Source organism: Scyliorhinus torazame, chromosome 11, assembly GCF_047496885.1.
Source record: "Scyliorhinus torazame isolate Kashiwa2021f chromosome 11, sScyTor2.1, whole genome shotgun sequence".
Taxonomy (NCBI): Eukaryota; Metazoa; Chordata; class Chondrichthyes; order Carcharhiniformes; family Scyliorhinidae; genus Scyliorhinus; species Scyliorhinus torazame.
The window spans coordinates 1,315,794-1,339,737 of NC_092717.1; the positions used below are offsets into that span (position 1 = coordinate 1,315,794).

The 23,944-nt window shown below is 51.3% G+C and overlaps 1 protein-coding gene across 1 annotated transcript in view; it reads left to right on the forward strand.

Moving 5' to 3' along the window:
- Positions 1-23,944, forward strand: part of LOC140386076 (thioredoxin domain-containing protein 6-like) — a 203,381-nt gene that overhangs the window by 163,278 nt on the left and 16,159 nt on the right. Inside the window, exon 13 of the mRNA XM_072468653.1 lies at positions 990-1,134. Coding sequence (XP_072324754.1) covers positions 990-1,134 — 145 coding nt within the window. The remainder of the gene's footprint in view (positions 1-989; positions 1,135-23,944) is intronic.

Below are 23,944 nucleotides of genomic sequence, written 5' to 3' on the forward strand. Positions count from 1 at the left end.
GCGGATGAATCCCGCCCCCGCCGGCTGCCGAATTCTCTGGCGCCGGGGATTTGGCGAGGGGGGGGAATCATGCCGCGCCGGTCGGGGGCCGTTGGCAGTGGCCCCTCCGCCGATTCTCCGGCCTGCAATTGGGCCGAGTGGCCGTCGTTTTCGGCTGGTCGCGCCGGCGTAAATTACAACAGGTACTTACCGGTGGGACCTGCCTCCGCGGGCGGCCTCCGGGGGGCGCGGGGGGATCTGGCCTCGGGGGTGCCCCCATGGTGGCCTGGCGCGCGATCGGGGCCCACCGATCCGCGGACGGGCCTGTGCCGTGGGGGCACTCTATTCCTCCACGTCGGCCGCTGTAACAGTCCGCGATGGCCGACGCGGAGATGAACCCTGTTAAGTAATGGGTTAAGAGACATTGCAATTAGTTGTCTCATTTATGTTAAGTATCCATTAATTGACACTGATATGTAAAGGGGCTTCAAGTGGCCTCTGTCAGGTGGTGTGTTGTTAAGAGTTTTGTGCAAAGGCTGTGGAAGTGAAATAAATGGTGTTTGGTGAAAAGGAACAAGAACTTTAGACTCTTCATTTCACAGCAACTAAAACGCCTAACCCCTCCTGCGCATGCGCTGGGATGACGCCAGCACCCGCTGGTGCTCCCACGCATGTGCCAACCTACGCCAGCCAGCGGAGGCCCTTCGACGCCGGTTGGCATGGCGCCAAGCCCCTTCCGCACCGGCCGGCAGGGCGCAAACCACTCCGGTGCCGGCCTAGCCCCTGAAGGTGCGGAGGATTCGGCATCTTCGGGGCGGCCCAACGCCAGAGTGATTCACGCCACTCCTTCGCGCCAGAGTTGCCCGCCCTGCCGGTTTTCACAGATTCCCGCCCTTTGTTTTTCAAATGAAATATCTGGAGCTGTGTTCATTGACACATTGGCACATATATATTACACTTATTAGGAACAACATGAAAAGAACTCTCAAATGATCTCTTTTTAACCCTAGATGCTATCATAATCAAGATTCAACAAGCAAGCTTTACAATCTCTGCAATTAAATCAGTTGAGATGTCCCAAGAGACTGCAGCAGAGTTCTACAAAGATTATGAAGAAGAGCCATTCTTCAACCAACTCGTAGTAAATATGTCTAAGTAAGCAGATAGTCCTTGTCTGATGAAACTGAATTCACCCACTTTCTGTGGGTAGTAAAAATCCCAAATGTTATTGAAAAGATGCACACCCTTAGTACTCCCAAAATTTTCCAGTACATCTTTGGTAAATGTAGTATTGTTAGATAATTAGATGAATGAGAAGGCCATGGTCTAATGAATATTAATTGGAATCCAGTGTAGGCCAGTATCGTGAAAATGTTTTCATGGGGGATTTCCATATTCCTGCCTTGTCTTCAGTGCATCATTGGGTGGTATTCTCCGCTCCCCGCCACGAAGGCCAGGAGCTGGATTCTCCGTTTTGGAGAGGGTGGGATTCTCCAGTATCCGGCGGGCGGGCCGACCAGCGGCAAAGAGTGGCGTGAACCACCCCGCCGTCGGGCCGCCCAGTAGGTGTGGAATCCTCCGGAGTTATGGCGGGGGCGGTAATCGCGCCGCGCCGGTCGGCGGCTGCTAGCAGCGGCCCCCCCCGCCGATTCTCTGGCCCGCAATGGGCCTTGTGGCCGCCTGTTTTCAGCCAGTCCCGCCGGCGTAAATCAAACCAGGTCCATACCGGCGGGACCAGGCTCTACGGGCGGCCTGCAGAGTCCTCGGGGGGGGGGGATCTGGCCCCGGGGGGTGCCCCCACGGTGGCCTTGCCCGCGATCGGGGCCCACCCATCCGTGGGCAAGCCTGTGCCGTGGGGGCACTCTTTCCCTTTGCGCCGGCTGCTGTCAACCTCCGCGATAACCGGCGCGGAGAAGAACCCCCACCCGCATGTGCTGGGATGACACCAGCTCCTGCGCATGCGCCAACACGCACCGGCCGGCAGAGGCCCTTCGGTGCCGGTTGGCGCGGCGCCAAGCCAATCCTGCCGGCGCTGGCCTAGCTCCTGAAGATGCGGCGGATTCCGCACCTTCCAGGCGGCCCAACTCCGGAGTGGCTCACGCCACTCCTCGGTGCCGGTACGGCCCGCCCTGCCGGATAGGGGAGAATCCCGCACCACAGTCTTCCCGACGGCGTGGGGACTTAGGGCAGGATTCTCCGACCCCGCCGGGCCGGAGACCCGACGCCGGCTGCCGAATTCTCCTGCGCCAGCCCCCCCGGCGATTTTCCACTCCGCAATGGGCCGAGCGGGTGCCCGTTTTCAGCCAGTCCCACTAGCGTAAATTACACAAGGTTTGTACCAGCGGGACCTGGCTCTGCGGGTGGCCTGCAGAGTCTTCGGGGGGGAAGCGGGGGGATTTGGCCCTGGGGGATTGCCCCCACAGTGGCCTGGCCCGCGATCGAGGCCCACCGATCTGCGGGTGGGCCTGTGCACTCTTTCCCTCCGCGCCGGCCGCTGTAAAGCTCCGCCATGGCCAGAGCGGAGAAGAAACCCACTGCGCATGCGCAGGAATCACACCTGCGGTTCTTGGAACACGCTGGCGCACCTGCGCCTGTGCCAACTCGCACTGGCCGGCGGGGGCCCTTCACCGTCGATTGGCGCGGCGCCAATCAGTCCAGCGTCGGCCTAGCCCCCGAAGGTGCAGAGGATTCCGCACCTTCTGGGCGGCTCGACGCCGGAGTGATTCACGCCGCTCTTTGTCACCAGTACGGCCCGCCGGATATCGGCCTCTGATCAGGTGGAGAATCCCTTGCTGGCCCAAAAACAGGATAGCGCCAGGCAGCAGACCGCCCCCCCCCCCCCACCCCCCCGTCTCCGGGGGCGTGGACCCATATCTCGAGTATGGCCCCACCTGACACTCTCTTCGATTATGGTCCACTTTATCCTTGGAGACATAGTAAGAACGTAGTGAGATGCTGGTACGCCAGTTTTAGGGGTGCAGTTCTAGCTGGTAGCATTTGTGGACAATCTGCCTGGCCAAAGAGGGTGGGTTCTGAGGGACATGCTAGTAGGTGGAGTATTACTCGCATATAATGGTTTGCAGGCAGATATAAGGGGTCAAGAACGGGTGTGATGCTAGGGTCACAAAGGTGGTTCCTCACCCCAGCAGCTCAAAGGAGGTCATTTACCTTCTTCCTGCATTGCATTCTGGTCCTCCTGGTGAGGCTGCCAGGACTCACTGCGTCTGTCACCTCATTCCAGGCTTGATTCATTACAGCTGGTTGGTGTCACCATCCTATCCTGGGGAAGAGGGTGGCCCTCCTCTCCTCAACGGCGTCCAACATCCTGTGGACGCCTGCTTCATAGAAGCGTGGTGCAGATCTTCTTGCAGCCATCTTCTTGGCTGGGGTGAGTGGAGCACTTAAAATCTGCTCCAGCTTGTCAAGCTAACAATGGGATTCCCGACCTCCGTGAATCACTCAGCTGGGGAATCGGGACTTGGGCAGGATGCACATGGGCAGCATGATAGCTCATTTGCATGGATGGAATTGCACCTCCCCAATGGTGGGAGCACTTAATCTCTGGACCAGAAAACCGCACCCAGGAAGTCCAGAGGAACAGCATAAATAAGCATTTTTGCCTCTCCTCTAGTGTTTCCTTCATAATCACATCATGAGATTGGAGAACACAATCGTCTCCCTTCATGAAAATTGTTGAAAGTTAACTCTCCAAGGTGTAAGGGTTCTACATGAAGTAGATTTGGTAACTCTATTCATGATGTAAATAGTCTTTCTCATAGAAAAACTTTAGGTCATAGAAATATGAATCTCATAAATTAGGGGGTTTGGCAGAGCCAAATTCAAGGAATGTTTCACTATTATCCAGAGCATTGTACCATAGAAATGTTGTTCTTCATTTATAACTCAACCACCTTAATAGCATGCATTTGAAGTCCTCAAAAAGAATACTCCCTATCAACCTCTGCAGTAAATAGGCCACAAAAATGAGGGCGAAGTTATCAAAATCAAGCAAAATTATTTTGGTTGCACTTTGAAACTGCCTGTACGACTGTCGCCAGTTATTTTAATATAGTCCTTATACATGCCTTCATAACAATGGAGATGAGAAGGAGCTTTAACTGCCAGCAGGTTTCTACCAGGAAACCAATGGTTTTAATTAGTTTCTCATCTGTCCCTGACAGAACAAGACTTCATTAATCGTAGGAGTGGAGTCTACTCGCCTCCATGCCCAAGTTTCTGATACGCATTGTCAGGGTGCAAAACCCCTGACTGGGCAGGCACATTAGTAAAACATACTCTATGTTTTCTTCTAACCTTACCTCAAAATTAAGTCCAAAGACAAAGCCTCATATCTACACAATTACCTATTCTTCATTTTAATGTGGATGTTATAGACATGGCTGAATCTTTGATTACATAATGTATTGTCAGCTTCCTCGCTTTTCAGATATATTTATTCATCCACATACAAAGTTGCTTCTGACCTCCCCTTGGATTTTTCTTACCTGAGGCATCTGAGCTAAATGTTTGTTCCATTTTTTGGTTCAAGTACTGATACATCATTGCAATGTGACACCAGAACAGTGCCAATAACCAGGGGTGATTAGGGAACCCAGTGATGCTGCGACAGTGTGCCATTACCTATCTGTATGTCTTTTCTGCATCCAGTGCAAATACCCTCAGCCAGCTTCATGATTACATTTAGTAACGTCCTGATATTCAAAAATAGCTTCCTTCCTTTCACAAACCCTTTCTGGTCTTCCTCTATCACCTTCGGGAGCCACCGCTCCAACGTAGCCGGTAGTACCTTCGGCAGTACCTTCGTAACAACATTCAGTAGCGATAAAGGACTATACGACCCACACTCCGTCGGTTCCTTGTCTTTCTTTAACAGAAGGGAAATCGAAGCCTGTCCCAATGTTTGTAGTAGCAACCCTTTCCCTATCGCCTCCTCGAACATCCCCACCATCAGCAGCACTAATTTGACTTTAAATTTCTTGTAATACTCCACTGGGAACCCACCTGGCCCTGCCACCTTCCCCGATTGCATTCTCCTAATTGCCTCCTTCACCTCCTGTTCCCCAACCGACATATTCAGTCTGGCCCTGTCTTCCTCCTCCAGCCTCAGATCCTCCAATCCACTCAGGAACTCCCTCATCTCTTGATCCTCACCGGGTTGCTCCAACCTATACAGCTTTTCATAAAACTCTTCAAACACCTCATTAATCTGGTCCGGAACCACCACCAATTTCCCCTCCTATCCCGCACCTGGACCATTTCCCTCGCCGCCGCCTCCCTCTGAAGTTGGCCTGCCAGCATGCAGCCTTCTCCCCATATTCATAAATTATCCCCCTCCCCCGCCTCAGTTGGCATACCACCTTCCCTGTGGATAACTGATCACAGTTAGTCTGAAGCTCCCTCCTTCTATCCAAATGGGCCCGATCTGCCTACCCCGCGTAGGTCCTGTCCACCTCCAACATCTCCTCTATAAGGCTTTGATGCTCCTCCCTCTCCTCTTTATCCACCTTGGCCTTAAATGATATCACCTTCCCCCCTCACTAACGACTTCAGGGCCTCCCATACCACCGCCTGCGATACTTCCTCCGTGCAGTTAAAGCCCAAGTACTCCTCAATCACTTTCCCCATCTTCTCACAAAAACTTTGGTCCCCCAGCAGCCCTCATCCATTCTCCACCCCAGCTTCCGCGCTACCCCCTTTTCCAGGACCAGGTCTACCCAGTGCGACACGTTATCAGAGATCGCTGTAGCTGAATACTCTGATCCCCTAACCAAGCCAGCAACACCTTCTCTACTACGAAAAAGTCTATCCTCGAATAAACCTTGTGAACCAGGGAGAAAATAAAATACTCCCGCTCCCTCGGGTGTAAAAACCTCCACGGAACCTCCCATTTCCCTCATAAGCCCAGTCAACGCCTTCGCCCCCACCTACTGGATGAGCGAGCGTGGCTGTCATCTATTCATCCTTGGCACTTGTAGCAGATTCCAATCCCCTCCCACTATTAGCTTGTGCAAATCCAAGTCCAGAATGGCTCCAAATACCTCCCTCACAAATCCTGCATCATTCCAGTTACGGCCATGCACACTTGCCAACACCACCAACCTCCCCTCCAATGCATCTGTTACTATCACATATCTGCCCCCCTGATCCGTCACCAGCTTTTCCATGTGGAACCTCACCCTCTTACCCACCAAGACCGCTACCGCCTGCACCTTACTGTCGAGTCCTAAATGAAATACTTGGCTCACCCAGTCCTTCCTGAGCCTCACCTGTTCTTTCACCTTCAGGTGGGTCTCTTGCAGCATGACAACATCGGCCTTTAAGCTCTTTAGATGCGCAAACACTCGACCTCTTCACTGGCACCCCCAAGCTCCTCACATTCCACGCAACCATTCTGACCGGTGGTTTCTCACCCCACCTCCCCTCCTAGCTGCCATCACCATAACTCTGGGCCCTGTCCACTGGGCCTGGCCCCTCCCCCATTGGTGCTGTCAAATCCCTTCCCCCCCCTTCCCAGAATCCCCCCATCCACTCCCTGTCAAAAACATTCTCCCAGTATCGGTCCCTTCCCCCCACCTTTCACACCCCCTAGGCTCATCGAACCTGTTCGATCAGGCTCCAATGATCAGCACCCCCCACCACCCCCCCGTCCGCAAGCCAGCTTGAGCTTGCTAGTGTGGAAGCCCCTGCCCAGGTCCCACTCCCCTCCAATCCCCTCCCCACTACCCAGTCCCAGGAAAACAAATAAATCCCCTTCAAACAAACAAACTCAATGCAAACACACAAACCCCAGAAAACCGTCATTGCAAAAAATCCCAACTCCTACCTCACCCAAACAGATTCACCCCATTTGACACATATAACATGAAATAAAAATAGAACAATATACAATCTTCCATCCCCCCTATCCTCAGTCCAAGACCAATCCTCAAGTCCCATTTCTCATTTCTGCCCCAATCCTTCTGCCTTCACAAACACCTCCGCTGATTCCACTATCTCAAAGCAAACGTCTTTGGAATTGTAGGTCACCCTCAACTTAGCTGGATACACTACGCCCCCCATCTTCACTCGGCCGAAGGCTGCCCACCTCCTCAACAACTCCACGGTTACGTCCTGGTATATGCTTTTACCAGCTCCAGCCCACTGCATGGCCTGCTTCGGGTTTGTCTAACTCAGGACCTTCTCCTTCACGTGATACCTGTGAAAACAAATAATCACCGCTCTTGGCAGCTTATTTGCCTTCGGTTTAGGCCTCAACAACCGATGAGCCCAATCCAGTTCATACCGAGAAGGGTCTTCCCCTCCTGTAACAGCTCCGCCAACATCTTTGCAAAATACTCAGTCGGCCTCGGGCCCTCCACCTCTTCGGGCAGGCCCACGATTCTGAAATTTTGCCGGCTAGTTTGGTTTTCCAATTCCTCCACCTTCGTTCTCAGACCTTTGTTGGCCTCCACCACCCTCTGCAGCTCCACATCCATCAAGGTGAGCAGTTCGCTGTGCAGCGATAAGGCCTCCTCCACCCCCTTCAGTTTCTCACCCTGCTCCCGCACCTCGGGCGATGTTTTCGACACCGCCGCCTTTACCGGGACAATTGCCTCCTGTTGCTAACTTTGGTTGGCTCTTAATTTGTTGCTCCTTGTGTCTTTACTGAATTAGCTCTGTTTCTGTAACCTTTGCTCTAGAGTCGCCAGGTACATTTATGATACCGCCATGAGGTTCAAGTTCAAGTGCTGATCAATAACTCAACACACCAATTAGTAAGATTCGAATCAAAACACATTTATTATACACAGTCAATCACTACTCATGCATAAAACTCTACTTACTAGACTATCTCTAACACTAAAAGGCCTATACTTACCTTCGGAACTGGCCCACCAGGTCGGGGAACAAATGGCCTTTCGTTCGATTCTGAGTCTGCAGGATTCAAAAGCTGGTATAGATTGGTAGCTAGGAGCGCCTATCTCGTACCATGCGTTGACTGGAGACTTACTTGGTTGATGCGGCAGCTAGGCAGGTCACTGTCAAGGCTTGTTTCGCGCTGCTGAGTGACCCTGCCAAGAAGGACGAATTGAACTTGGGGACTCTACTTTATAGTCCCCAGGGGCTTTGCCCCATTTGGGGCGGACCCTGTATCTGGTTCCAAGTGATTGGACTATGTTCCGATCACTTGGATCGATTTCTCCAATACTGGAGCCGTTCCCTGATCGCTGGGTGGTCCCTGAGTGTCCGTTGGCCTTCCTTTGTCTTGGCTCCTGCTGGCGCCGAGGAGTCTGGCTTGGCCTTATTCACCTTACATGTTTCAATTGTTTCTGGGATTCGCTCATTAGTATGCAGATGGCTGTGAGTTTCAGTGCTGTCTGGTTTTCTGCAAGTTCTAATACACAGGAGACTTTGCACCTACTAGTTTTTCCTGGCTTGGCTGAATTTCCCTGCATTCTTTCCGGACCTCCATTTTAAGTCGGGAGGTGGCCAACCCAGGTGGCTACATTCCCTCCTTGTGATCCCTAACGCGAAGCGTGAAGGATCACATAACTGCATCGTCTTCATGTCCTGACCCAGCGAGCACTCTTCCATGGCCTCTACACTGACCATAACTATGTATGAAAATTTTTAACTAACAATTCTAAGTAGCACTATGTCACAACAGGGGCATGCATTACAACATTAAAAAAACGGTACCTCTAACTATCCTCAATAAACTATCCTCACTCAAACAATCAAAAATAATCTACAACACTTTAAATGTACAAATAGCAGCAACACAAGTTCCTCTGGCTTGGCAGTCAAGCACAGAGGTTTACATTCTCTCAGTTGTCTTTATTCACAAAATGACGGCGAACGAATGTCCTTTTATTGTAGATCACGGGGTTCGGGGGCCTGGTGAAAACCGAAAATAGGGGATCTCATCCTGTATACCGGGGTGCGAGAGCGGTAGGCTCTCCTTTGCCATTTTCTCATGCGGATAGTCTGCACGATGCTGCAGAATATCGCCAGTACTAGAAATGATTCAATTACGTATGAAAGGGAGTACCATGTTATAAACTGATCACACCATGATGGTGTGTTGTTACTTGTCACTGGGCTCTGGGTGCTATGGGGAAGTGAATCATTGACTGCCGGGGGGTTTGGGGTCAGGGGGTTCGCGTCCGCGCGGAACCGGATACAAATTACAATAACAACGAAAAACACATATGACGTCTTCATTGTTCTCTTCTTTCTTCTCTTCTTTTCCTTCCTCTGGAGTTCCTGAGGTTCTGGAGTTCTATGGGCACAAGTATAATATCTGTTACTATCTTGTGTAATATCTTGAATGTTGGCATGTCTGTCTTTTAGTGCCAATTTCCCTTTATAATTGGTCACCATGTGTGACTCCCTCATTTTTATTTATTTTTTTGGACTATTTATTTGGACTAGACATCTAAGAAAATACTGCCGTACAGCGAGCCGTCTCGCAGCCTGTGTGATTTACCATCCCAGTGTTTGAGGATGTAAATAGCAGAGGGAAGCAACCATAGGTTGCCAAAACCAAACAAAAGAATTTTGAACATAATGAGCCAAAATGGGATGCGTATGGGCCGCGGTGGGTAAGATTTGGATGGAATCCCCGGGTAGGACGGTGATCAATGCCGTATGTGCTCTACCCGAGCGTAGTTGACCAGAGGGGGGTCCTCAGGCAGGGCAGAGACCAATGCCGTTTCTCCACTGCCTGAGCAACCGGCAAGACGGGTAAGAATGTGGTCGTCGTGAGGGGTTGCTGTAAAGGTTCTACCGTCGAACCAGAAGAGCAGTCATGAACGGGGGCTGGCAAGCTCTCAGCGGTTTCTGCCGATAAGCGTGCTGGCAAGTTTTCACAGGTTTCTGCCGACAAATATGGCGTGTGGCCGTGGAAGCGGTTTAAACTGAAACAAAGAACATTAGGCAAACATAAACAAACAAACATGCAACGAATATCGTGCAGCTTCCATCAGAAAGGACACCGTTTCTCCCAAGCGGTTCCATTTAAAACATCATCTGGACACCTCAGTTATCGGTTGCGAACAGGGTCACAAAGGGGTTCTCGTTTTGGGAGTCAGACTCAAAGTCATCCTCTTCTCCCGGATGCCATACTCTGGAATGGATGAGGGTTGATAAAGCTGCTTGGTGTGACTTAGGGTCCATCTCGTCGTTTCGGACGAGCCTGTATGAATTGTCACAGTGCCAAAAAGTTGTATCTAATTCTGTGGGGACGGAGTCGGGGTCGTCATCGTAGGGCGGTGGTCTTTGGTGAGGTTTGTTGAGGAATATGATCAGGAAGGGATCACTTGAATCGTGTTCAGATTCGCTGGGTGTGGGTCCTGTTGCATGGGGATAGTAGGGAGGCGTGCTGTGGCTGTTGCCTGTGTCACAGTCGCTGTCTCTGCTGCTGCTGTCTGTGGGCGTTCCGGGGCGGAGTCTAGAGTTCGGGGGTGGAGTCGAGGTCGAGTCCGTGGATGGGGTGGACGTGTTGGGGGAGGGTGGGGATACGTGGGCTGTGGGCGGGGCGAGGTCTGCTGCGTCGAGCATGACGTGTGTGTGGTTAGACTGCGAGCCATGTGCCTTGAATTGGTTAATTTGGAACCACGCGGTCTTCCCGTTGGGGTACTTAATTTTATACACTGAGGGGCTTACTTTGTCCGCAACGGAGTACGGACCCGAATACATTGGTGACAGGAACGTGCTGGGGTTGTAAATGAAGAGCATGACCTGCTGTCCTACTTCAAACTCAGTCGCATGCACTGTCTTGTCGAAACAGGCCTTGCTCTGTTTCTTCCTGGTGCCTAATTTTACTGCGGCTGCTAGCTGAGACGTTTTTACATTTTCCACTAATTGTTTGACTGCGTTCTCGTGTGTGAGGGACATCACTTCGGGGCTGGTCAAGTCAAGTCCTAATAAAAATTCTGTGCCTTTCATGGGTCGTCCGGTCATGAGAGTGTGTGGGGTGTATCCTGTGGATGTTGAAACAGTGTTACGCAAAAACATTAATGCAAAAGGGAGGACTGAATCCCAAGTGGTGCTGTGTTGTTGGACCATTTTCCTGAGGGTTGCTTTTAGGGTCCGATTCATTCGCTCCGCGATACCACTTGACTGGGGATGGTATGCGATGTGGGATTTTGGGGTAATGCCAAATATCGTGAGGACGTTCTTCATGACAAGTCCCGTAAAATGGGAACCTTGATCGGATTCAATGCTGCAGGGGAGTCCCCATCTCGTAAAGATGTGGTGGGTTAAAATCTTAGCGGCAGTCTTTGCCGTGTTCATTCTAGATGGGAATGCTTCTACCCATTTTGTAAATGTGTCGATCACAACTAAGACATACTTGTGACCATTCCTGCTAGGGGGCAATGGTCCTATAAAATCAATCTGGAGGTTAGTCCAGGGGCCATTAACAGGGCGGGTGTGGCTAAGCTGAGCTTTCTTTGCATATCTGTCCGGATTGTTTTGGGCACAGATAGTGTGTGACGTCTTCCTTTAAATTCGGCCACCAACAGAGCTGCCTGAGGTGGGCTGTAGTGGGGTCAATTCCCTGATGCCCATGACTATCATGGAACAAACAAATAAGCTAATTCCTGTCCTGTTCAGGAACCACATAAAGGTTGTCTTTTAGGATCACACCGTCATGTGTGGTCAGTGCATTTTTAAACCTATTGTATGGGGCTGGAAATTTTCCTTTTAAAATCTCCCTGAGATTACTATCTTGCTTCTGGGCCTGCACTAAATCTTTGATATTGGCCTGTGAGACCTGAACTGCATGCACTGGGGCGCTCTCGGGGGCGTTCAAAAAATGTCCATGCCTGTGTAATAACCCACAGGAGGCAGGGGTACCATCACTACATCAGTATTTATTTGCAATAACTATATACAAGAGCAGCTCCAAACAGAGCTGCTAGCATTCCAGTCAACTTAAGACTGTCTCACAAAGCCTACACAGGTCCTTATATGGGCCCCCTCAATGAGCTATCATTGAGGGAGCTCATACTCCAATTGGCCAACCAATAATGCCAATTAGAGGTCATTACACCCCTCCCCCCCCCCCCCAAAGGTCCGAGGAATTCCTGCCAGCTGGCATTCCTCTGAGCTTCTTCCTGCTCCTCATGTCCGAGTCTGTCACCTCTGTGTCGTCCGCCGGGTCATTCTCCGACGTGGGTGGGGTGTACCTTATAGGTTCCCGTCTTTTCCTTGATGACCTCCTTGGAAGTTGTTCTTCCTGCTATTCGGGGAGAGGCGTCGTGGCGGCCTCGTCAAACGTGTCCATCTCCGACTCTGACGACTGGATGACGGGGTCTGGAGAAATTGCTCAGGGCTGGGGTGTGGGTATCTTTTCCATCTGGGCTATCCCAGCTTGAGGCGGTCCTGCTTCGCCTGCCTCCAGGTGTGGTTCTGCTGCCCTTATTTGGTCTCGGTGTTTCTTCATCACCTTACCTCCTATTGAAACTTTATAGGATATGGGCCCTGTTTGGGATTCCACCGTGCCTTAGACTCACGTTGGTCCATTCCCGTAATTCTTGACCCACACCGGTGCCCCCACCAGGAAATGTCTCTGCTGCCAATTATTACCATGCCCCCTGCGATGGCCTCCTGTTGTTTCTCCACTTTCCCCGTTAAATTTGGGAAAAGGAGACTCAGCCTCGTTCGCAGCCGCCTTCCCATTAAGAGTTCAGCTGGCGGTATGCCCGTTGTGGAACACGGTGTGGTCCTGTAATCAAACAGCCAGCGGGAGAGCTTTGTGTGCATTGACGCTGCCGGCTGCTTCTTGAGTCCCGCTTTTAGTGTCTGGACCGCTCTCTCTGCCAGGCCGTTGGACGCTGGATGGTAAGGGGCCGTTTTGATGTGGCGGACTCCGTTTCCCTTTAGGAATTTTTCAAATTCCTCACTTGTGAATGCCGTTCCGTTGTCCGACACCAATACCTCCGGAAGTCCATGTGTTGCAAACGAGGCCCTGAGCTTTTCAATTGTCGATGCTGTGCTTGCCGCGTTTACCCGGTGGACGTCCAACCATTTGGAGTGGGCGTCCACTATCACCAAAAACATTGAGCCCATGAAAGGGCCGGCGTGGTCAATATGCAGGCGGGTCCACGGTCTGCCTGGCCATTCCCACAGGTGCAATCCTGGCCACCAAACGTAGCTTTGAGCTAGCATCTTCATTTTAGACACCTCTGGGTGTCCGTGATGTAACTCGGTTAAGATTGCCCGACGGCCCTGAGCTGGGACTATTACCCGGGCTCCCCATAATAGGATACCGTCTTCTATGGTTATTTGGTCCCTTCTGCTCCAGTATGGGTGCATCTGGGGCTCCACTGGTCTCTCCAGTTCCCCTGTTAGCAGTAAATGCTTCACCTTGGCTAAAACTGGGTCTTTTCGCGTCCACAACCGAATATGTTGTGCGTCCACTGGTAGGGTGTCCAAAAAATTTAGAGTCATTACTGTCTCCTCTAGAGGTTTCTGGTTGCGGCGATGACCAGCTAAGCCGCACGTTTCGGCACCTCCCGTTTCAACGGACTTTTGGGCTCTTATCGGGAGCCCCAACGGAAATTTTTTGCGGCCAAACCCAGTGTGAGGTGACAAAGGAAGGAGTTCCCCCAGGTGTGGATGGAAAGGAGCGACAGTAGTGGCCAGATTGCGGAGGATCCTTTGGAGCAGCGGCAGAGAAGCAAGATGGCGGCCGAGGGAGCCCAGATGGTATGGGGCCCGGAACAGCAGGAGTTCCTCCGACGATGTGTGGAGGAGCTCAAGAAAGAGGTGCTGGCGCCGATGTTACTGGCAATCGAGGGACTAAAGGAAACACAGAAGGTCCAGGCGATGGAGCTCTGTGGAGAGAAGGCAAAGGCAGCCGAGAACGAAGACGAGATATAGGGCCTGGTGGTAAAAACGGAGACGCACGAGGCACTACACAAGAGGTGCATAGAAAGGCTGGAAGCCCTGGAGAACAGCTCGAGGAGGAAGAACCTACGGATTTTAGGTCTCCCCGAAGGAGCAGAGGGAGCTGATGCTGGGGCGTATGTGAGTACGATGCTCCATACTCTAATGGGAGCTGAGGCCCCAACGGGCCCCCTGGAAGTGGAGGGAGCGTACCGGGTCCTCGTGAGAAGACCAAAGGCAGGTGAAACACCAAGAGCAATAGTGGTGAAGTTCCATCGCTACAGGGACAGGGAGATGGTCCTGAGCTGGGCTAAGAAGACACAGAGTAGCAAGTGGGAGAATGCGGTGATACGCGTGTATCAAGACTTGAGTGCGGAGGTGGCGAGAAGGAGGGCGAGTTTCAACCGGGTCAAGGCGGTGCTCCATAGGAAGAAAGTCAAATTTGGGATGCTGCAGCCGGCGAGATTGTGGGTCATACATCAGGGCAAACACCATTACTGTCTCCTCTACTTTCGGTATTAGCGGCGGGGTATCTTGGAGGGGAAGTCTGCTCAAAGCATCTGCATTTGCTACTCGCGTTCCCGGTCTGTGCTCCAGAACGTCCCTATACGCCGCCAGTAGCAACGCCCAGCGTTGGATTCTCGCTCATGCAATCGGGGGTATTGACTTGTCTTCTTTTAATAACCCTAATAACGGCTTATGGTCCGTCGCTATGGTGAATTTCCACCCGTACAGATACTGGTGAAATTTTTTTACTGCAAATATCACCGCCAGTCCTTCCTTCTCGATTTGGGCGTACTTTCTCTCAGCCATCGCCAAGGTCCTCGCAGCATAGGCTATTAGCCGTTCTTCCCCATTCCTTCCTCTATGGGCTAAGACGGCTCCTACCCCGTAAGGTGATGCATCACACGTGACCACCAACTCCTTCCTTGGGTCATAATGCTCGAGGACATTTTCGGATGACAGCTGTTCCTTAATGTCCCTAAATGCTCGGTTTTGGCGGGCGGACCATTTCCATTCTTGTCCCTTTTTTAGTAGCTGGTGGACGGGTTCTAGGATGGACACCCTATTTTCAATAAATGTGCCATAATAGGTTACCAACCCTAGAAATGATCGTAGCTCCTGGACCGTGGTGGGAGCTGGGGCTTCTTTTATTGCCCTTACTCTGTCTTCCAATGGGTGTAAGCCCGACTCGTCTACTTTATATCCCAGGTACGTCACTTGTGGGGCCAGAAAAACACATTTTTCTCTTTTCAGCCGTACGCCTGCCTTTGCGAAACGCCTGAGCACTTCCTCCAGGTTCCTTAAGTGTTCCCTGTTTGTCCTACCCGTGATTAAGACATCGTCCAAATAAATTGCCACCTGCGGTCGTCCCTGCAGAATATTTTCCATCGTACGCTGGAATATAGCGCAGGCTGATGACACTCCGAAAGGTAGCCTCGTATAACGAAAAAGTCCCTTCAGGGTGTTGATCTTAGCGAACTTCTGGGAGTCCTTGTCCAGTTTTAACTGCAGATAGGCGTGGCTCATGTCCAGTTTCATGAACAAAAGCCCACCTGCCTATTTGGCATATAGGTCGTCTATTTTCAGGATCGGGTATTTGTCCAGCAGTGCGTATTTGTTTACCGTCTGTTTGAAATCTCCACAGAGACGTATCGAGCCGTCTCGCTTCAAAATTGGTACCACCGGCGCTGCCCATTCCGAGAACTGTACTGGTCTGATAATGCCGTTGCGCCGTAACCTTTCTATCTACTTTCTTCCTTAATGCAAAAGGTACCGGCTTGGCCTTACAAAATTTCGGAAGGGCTTCTGGGTCCACATGCAAAGTTGCTTTGGCGCCTATAATTTCCCCCAAACCTTCTTGGAAGACCTCTGGGTATTTTTGGAGTACTCCACTCAACTGCCCACTTCCACTCTGGAAAATTTTCATCCAAGCTACCTTTAGGTCTTTCAGCCAGTTCCGTCCTATTAAGTTCAGTCCGGAGCCCTCGACTATCGTCAATGGTAATCTGAGCAATTGTTTGTCATATTCCACGGGTACCTGAGTCGTGCCTAGAACTTCCAGGGGTTCCCCCGTGTAGGTTTTAAGTTTTGTCGATGTTTTTGTTAGGGTTAGTGGCTGGAGTCCATCTTTGATTTTTTTAAAATTCTGCCACTCCCATTACTGATATGGCCGCACCCTTATCTATTTCCATTATTGTCGGCCGACCGTTCACCCATGGGGTAATCTTAATAGGTTCTGCTTTCTTCGTCGTAATATTATATAACTGTTCCCCTTCGGAGGAGGATGGGGCGTCTAGGTTGTGTACTTCCCTGCGTCCCCACTTGCTATTCCTCTTTTGCCACCTCCTTCTAGGGTTTCTGTCGCTGTTTCCCCACTCTGTCTGGTGCCATAAACGGTCCTTCTCTGTTGGGGGAGCCTCAGCCGGTAGTTCCCTCTGTCTCCAGTTAGTCCTAGCAGACTTGGGGGCAGTTCTGGGGTTTTCCTTTGACCCTCTATTCCTCAGGCTTTTCCTGAGGGTGGCTATCTGGTAGCTGGACCCGTTGTGGTAGTCCCTCTCACAGGTATCTACCTCCATTGGCGTGCCCTGTAGTTCCTGTGCCCCACTTGCTGCCTTTTCTAGGGACAGTGCGAGCTGTAACGCCTGCCTGCAGTCTAGCTGCGTTTCCGCCAACAGGCGCTTCTGTATTGTGAGGTTGTTTATGCCACACACTAACCAGTCCCGAAGCATTTCATTTAGCGTCGGCCCGAACTCACATTTTTCCGCCAGCCTTCTCAGGCGGGTCAAGAAATTTGTGACTGACTCTCTGTCTTCCCGCTTCGTTGTGTAGAATCTGTACCTACGCAAAATGAGGGGTGGTTTTGGGCCATAGTGCTCTTCCACCAATTTTGTTAATTCTTGGAAAGGTATCGTGTACTGCGTATCGGGATAAGTTAGACTACGTATAATGGCGAAGGCTGAGGGTCCGCACGCCGACAGCAGTATAACCCGTTTCCTTTCGTCCTGTATTATCTCATTGGCCTGGAAGAAGTAACACATTCTCTCCACATACTGGGAACAGTCCTCAATAGTCGGGTCAAATGCATCTAACTTCCCCCAAAATGGCATTTTTGAAATAGCAAGGATTACCCTCCGAGTGCGGCAGCTGGTCTCCACAAGGTACTTTGTTTACCTCGTCGCCACTGTAATAATCTACAGGAGGCTGGGGTACCGTCACTACATCAGTATTTATTTGCAATAACTATATACAAGAGCAGCACCAAACAGAGCTGCTAGCATTCCAGTCAACTTAAGACTGCCTCACAAAGCCTACACAGGTGCTTATATGGGCCCCCTCAATGAGCTATCATTGAGGGAGCTCATACTCCAATTGGCCAACCAATAATGCCAATTGGAGGTCATTACAATCTGGAACCTGCTTTAGCCAGTACATCGGCTTTTACATTTCCAGGTGGGAAGGAACGGTGGTGTCTTCGGACTTTAATAATGCCAAAAATCTTGTCCTGTGCTTTGTCCAAAATGTGCCGGAGCAATGGGGCTGAAGGGAGGTTTTCCGTCCGCGGAAACAAATCCTCTTGCTTTCCACAGGGGTAGGAATTCTGTGAGGCTGTTACAGACATAGAGGCTGTCCGAGTATATGTCTGCTGGGCTGGGGAAGGAATCTGGGTGATCTATAATGTACACAATGGCTGCTAGTTCTGCCGCCTGCGCGCCTAAGTGTCCTGGTAGTTTCAAGGAGATTTCTTCTAGGGCGCGTCCCTGCATGTCCTCAACATAGATGCCGCATCCTGTAATGTGCTTCCCGTCTAATACAGTGGAAGAACCATCCACATATATTCTCAAAGGTGCACACATGTCTGTGTGCTAGGGGCTCTGGGGTGAACTACCTATCTTTCTGGGGGGGGGGGGGGGTTCGATAAAGGGGCCTGTGTTGTGGTACGGTGAGATGATTTCACATTCGTGGGGGGTGCCTGGGTACTGAAGGTTGTCGGCTAGGAAAGTGTGGGTCTTGGTCCTTTTAACAGTGATGTCCCGTCCCTGCAAAAGAAGGGTCCATCTGGCTGCCTTAATCTGGCTTGCTGTACCGTCCCAAAGTCATCCGTCTAGTAAAAGTTGGGTGGGGGTGTGTTCCGTGAGGATTGTGATGGGGTTTAGTCCGGTGATGTATGAAAAATATTGGACTGGCCAGAAAACTGCGAGCAGGTGCCTTTCACAGGCCGAAAATCCCTGCTCCACAGAATCTAAAACTCTGGAGGTGTAAGCCAAGGGTCTTAACTGTTCGTGCCGTTCCTGGAGGAGCACGGCCGAAAGGATGCGGTCTGTGCGAGCTTTCTCCACAGCATAGGGGGAAAGCGGGTCTGGAACCTGTAATGCGGGGGCTGCAATGAGTGCACGCTTTAAAGTATCTACGGCATCCGTGTGCTGCGGAAGCCATTCACAAGGGGCTCCTTTCTTTATGAGTTCCGAGAGGGGTGCTGCTTTGGTGGCGAAACCGTCAATATGGTTTTGGCAGTTGCCAACCAGTCCTAAAAACGACCGGAGGGGCAATTTGACAATCGAGTCAATACTTTTATGCTCGATCTCGCGTTTACCATGCGTGATAATCGTTCCCAAATATACCACTTTGTCTTTCAAAAGTTGGGCCTTTTTGGGGTTCACTTTGCATCCTATCTGCTGTAGGAGTTCCAGGAGTTCGGCCAGAAGCTCGATGTGCTCTGCCTTGGTGTCTGTCTGCAGTAATAGGTCGTCCACATACTGGATCAGACATTCAGGGCAAGAACATTTTGATAATCCATTTGCCAGCTGTCGGTGGAAAATGAGGGGGAGTTGTGGAAGGTATGTCCACGTGTACTGCTGATTTTTAAAAGTGAAGGCAAATTTGTACTGGCACGCTTTTGCCAATGGAATGGACCAGAATCTGTTACTGATGTCCAAAACCGTAAAATATCGTGAGTTGAGTCCCTGTTTGAGCATGGTCTCGGGACTTGTGGCTACCGTGGGGGCTGCTGCGGGGGTGACTTTGTTGAGTTCCCAGTAATCGATGGTCAGTCGCCATGCTCCATCGGGCTTTCTCACTGGCCAAATCGGGGCATTATTAGTAGAGGCTACTGATCTAAGTACACCTTGTTCTAATAAGCTATCAATAACCTTTGAGATTTTTCCCTCTGCCTCTTGGGGAAAACCATATTGCTTCTGGGGTCTAGGGTCAGGTCCTATTATTTGAACCGAACCAGCCATCCTGCCACAGTCATGTTTATTACTTGCAAATGCGGTCCTGTTTTTCTGAAGGACTGCCCTAACCTGTTTGTCTGCACTAATCGTGGTCGGGTCAAACCAAAAATCGCCGACTGCGGTAATCTTATTAGCATACTCACCTACTGTGAGCGTTGCTGACTTTGTCATTTTCCAGACACATTGATTTACTGGGTCAAATGAAAGGTTGTGGGAGTTCATGAAATCAATGCCCAAAATGTGTTCTGCTGTGTGGTCCAGATCGACCAAATCTATGGGGTGTTTTGTGGTAATATTGCCAATTTGAATGGGTACAGGGGCTGTGATGTGTCCCTGTTGTGAGTGGCCTGTGAAGCCGCTGAGGGTGATTGTGTCCCAGAGAAATTCGATGGGCTGTCCCCGTATTTTCGCTGTATCGACTGGTCGGCCGGACCTATCCCAAAGGGTGTCGCAGACCCAAGTGGGGAAGCCCGAACACCGTCAGTCAGTTCCGTTCTTGTCTGTCTGGTCTGAACGGGTGCTTACACTGTGTATGGGCTCTGTCCTGTTTCTATTCAGAGTGCCTGCCTACTGGGCTCTCTGTGGCTTTCGTGGGGCATTGCACTCTCGTGCAAAGTGACCTAATTGTCCACAGTTGTAACACTCCTGTGGTTTCTGTGGGGGGCTGTTCCTGCCTTCGTTCACCCATGCGGGGTTCTGGTGCACTTTAACTGCTTGAATATCTGCCTCTGCCTGCTATTCTTCGGGTTTTCTAATTGCGGGTTTGTTTTGGACAGATTGCTCCCCAGGGGCGGGACAACCTTTTTAAAACCCACTTTTAGTTGAGCGCTTCTTCCGAGGGGTCATAGTTAGTACAAGCTTTTTGTCCTGCCTCTGTGGCATGGGAGATAAGGGTGCGGGTCCATTTGGCCACGTTGTCTGGGGACAAATGGGCGCGGTCTAAGTTTCCGAAAACGGCTGTAAAATGGATCCACAGGTGTCCAGCAAACGCTGTGAGGTGTTCTGTTTTCTTCTGCCTGCACTTATTCAGGCCTTCTACTGGGTCAACTCTGTTATTACCGATCATATCTAGGATCGCCGTGTGCATCTCTGCAAGGGTGCCTCCTCCTACATTCTGTGGGTCGGGAAGGACTGCTACAACAGAAGGGTCAAAGCTTAAAACTGTGAGCTTCACTTGCTGTCGCTCATCCAGGCCATACATGGTCGCCTGCTGCTTCACTCTAGCAAAGAAGTGGTGGGGGTCTGAGGTGGGGAGGAATGGTGTGATCTTCTCGCACGCGTCCCGTAATTGGGTCACGGTTAAGGGGGTGGTGTAAAGGAATTCCGCGTCTCCTTCCGATGTGACTGTGCGGTGGGTAGTGACTGGATTCATGGGTGCCTGATCTATCTGCTCTGTGGGGTTTGGGGTGCTTTTCTCCTTTGGGGCTTTCCTTGCGCACATGTTCCCTGTACATACCTATGCGCGGTTTTGTTTAGTGCTTGCCAATCAGGGCCGTCTTCTTCATCTAATTGGGATCAAAAGGTGCTTTGAAACCCATTTTGCACTGAAAGCAAAGACTGCAGTTCCGCAATCTGCTTCCGGCACTTTGCATGATCCACTGAGCTTTGTCTGTGCTCCGTGGTGGCAGTATGGAGTGCCAACGCTGCTTTTAGATCGCTGCACTGCCTTTGCAATGGCTCTACCTATTTCTCTGTCTCTTCTCTTACCAGCGTGTCCTGATAAGCCTTATCGTACTGGGTTTGGAAGCTGCTCAGATGCGCTAGACAAGACTGGTGTGCTCCCTTAGCATCATCCACCTCTCCACCCTTTGCTGCCAACCTCCTTCTCAAATCTATATTCTCTCTCTCGATCTTCATTGCCATTTTCCTGTCGGAAGCTCTTTTAAAATTTGGAACGAGGGGTACTAAGGCGGTGCTGTAAACACAGGTATGGCGTTCGCTATTTTCCGGAATACAAACTTCCGACAGTTTTTCGCAACAAAATCTATCAGTTTGACATTATAGCCCTGTAGCGTGTGTTGACTGGAGACTTACTTGGTTGGTGTAGCTACTAGGCAGGTCACTGTCAAGGGTTGTTTCGCGCTGCTGAGTGACCCTGCCAAGAAGGACGATTTGAACTTGGGGGCTTTACTTTATAGTCCCCAGGGGCTTCGCGCCGTTCGGGGCGGACCCCGTATCTGGTTCCAAGTAATTGGACTGCGTTCCGATCACTTGGATCGATTTCTCCAATACTGGAGCCGTTCCCTGATCGCTGGGGAGTCCCTGAGTGTCCGTTGGCCTTCCTTTGTCTTGGCTCCTGCTGGCGCCGAGGAGTCTGGCTTGGCCTTATTCACCTTACTTGTTTCAATTGTTCCCGGGGATCACTCATCAGTATGCAGATGGCTGTGAGTTTCAGTGCTGTCTGGGTTCCTGCAAGTTCTGATACAGGAAACTTTGCACCTGCTAGTTTTTGCCTGTGTTAGCTGAATTTCCCTGCATTCTTTCCGGACCTCCATTTTAAGTCGGGAAGTGGCCAACCCAGGTGGCTACACTCCTTCATCAGCACCTTCATTGACGCCATTATCTTCTTCCTTATCACCTCCATGTGCTTAGCAATCTGCTTTTCAAACTCCACGGCCGTCACCTCGGTCATCTTTTCTGCCGTGAACGGTGCGGCCACACTCAGCGCCCCTCCTCCACTCCTTTCAGTTGCCAGGCTGACCATTTCACTCGATGGTGAACCTTCACTCGCCCCCTTCTTCACAACGGTTTTCTTCTGATTTTGGACCTCCCCCTCCTTCCTTATTTCTTCTTGCACCTATTCGTAGAAAAACTGCCCCAGGAACTGGCCATTAAGTTCTAAAAAAACCAAGCCTCGAGCAGGAGCCACCCAACGTGTGACTTTCTCCTGCAAGAAACCAAGATGGCGCCAGAGCGTGACGACTCTCTGCGAGCTCTCCCAAACAGATCCTCTTTTTACATCTCGTATAATCGTACTAATCTTTTTGATGTATTTACATTGTGTACCTTGTGTTGCCCTATTATGTATTTTCTTTTCTTTTCATGAACTTAATGATCTGTTTGAGCTGTCTCAGAAAAATACTTTTCACTGTACCTCGGTACACATGACAATAAACAATTGAATTGGACTTGCATCAGCTAATCTTGGGGGGGGACTTAAACTGTGTCCTGGTATTCAGGTATTCAGAAATTGTAATTTTGGATCATGGATTTGGCCCGAGAGTCAAGTCCCTCCCAACGGCGCTGTTGGCAGACAAAGATTTTTGCGATCGTATATCCTCCGCTATTGGGAAGTATATCAAATTCAATAAAAGTGAGTCTATCCCACCCTCTACAGCGTGGTAGGCCCTTAATGTGGTCAGTAGGGGGAGATAATTTTGTACAAGGCACACATGGAAAGCACTGTGAGGGTGAAGCAGCAGAGCCTGGTGGATCCCCTCCTGGAGGTGGACCATCAGTACTTGCTTGCCCCTACCCCGAAGTTACTTGAGAGCAGGAAAATGTTGCAGATTCAGTTTGATTCAGATAGAGTGGTGAGACAATTGGGGCACTCGAGGGAGGCATTTTATGAGCATGGGGAGAAGGGCAGTCGTCTTTTAGCTCACCAGCTGAGGCTCCAGGCTGCTTTCCGGGAGATTGTGCAAATTAAGGACTTGGGCAGTCTTGCGCAAACCCGGCCACGGACCCGCCAATTCTCTTGGCCGCATCGGCAGCTAGAGCTGGGTACTCTACGCTGCCGGCATGCTGGCGCCAGCTACACGGAGGATCGGTGGCCATTTCGCGCTGAATTTTCGGGCATAAAACTCCACCGTTGCCACTCTGGCGTGAGGATAAAGCCTCAGAATCAGAGAATAGAGCCCCATATCTTTCTGGACTTGTGGGAGGAAACTGGAGCACCCGGAGGAAACCCACGCAAACACGGGGAGAACGTGCAGACTCCGCACAGACAGTGACCCAAGCCGGGAATCGCACCCGGGTCCCTGGCGCTGTGAAGGAGTCTCCGGCCTCACGCTGTGCCTGCAGGATTGGGGAATCCCAGAGACTCTGGCCTCACACTGTGCCTGTGGGAGCGGGGAATCCCGGAGACTCCGGCCTCACACTGTGTCTGCAGGAGCGGGGAATCCCGGAGACATGGTCTCACTCTGCGCCTGTGGGAGCGGTGAATCCCGGAGACTCCGGCCTCACGCTGTGCCTTTGGGAGCAGTGAATCCCGGAGACTCCGACCTCACGCTGTGTTTGCGGGAGCGGTGAATCCCGGAGACTCAGGTCTCTCGCTGTGCCTGCAGGAGCGGTGATTTCTGAATTCTCCCTGTGTACCCGAATAGGCGCCGGAATGTGGCGACTAGGGGCTTTTCACAGTAACGTCATTGCAGTGTTAATGTAAGCCTACTTGTGACAATAAAGATCATTATTATTATCAGCAGCTCCTCCTCGTCGGCCTATTGGGCGACTGTCTCTCCAACCTGGTTGACTGCCTCCTGTTACTCTGAATCACCCTCTATTGCTGCTCCCCCCAGCCCACCATTTCCGTACCCCTGGCCCCGTCGCTGCCCAGCACCGTGCGGGCCTCTGACCTCATGCCAGGGCTATTGTCGGCTGGCATTGCCCTTGCCAGCGGTACGCTCCGCAGCCCCTGCCCGGTGCCCTCGTAGGGGCTACAGTGGCCGCCTGAAGCCCCGCAACATTAGGGTGGTTGTGCTCAGCTGCCTTCCGCTCATCCAGGTACTTACCCCTTGGCCACGAGACGATGCTCAGTGATGAGGCCCTGTTCTTTAATGCATGAGTGCTGCTCGCTGCCTCGATGGTATTGATGCAGCAACAGTGCAGCCATGCTG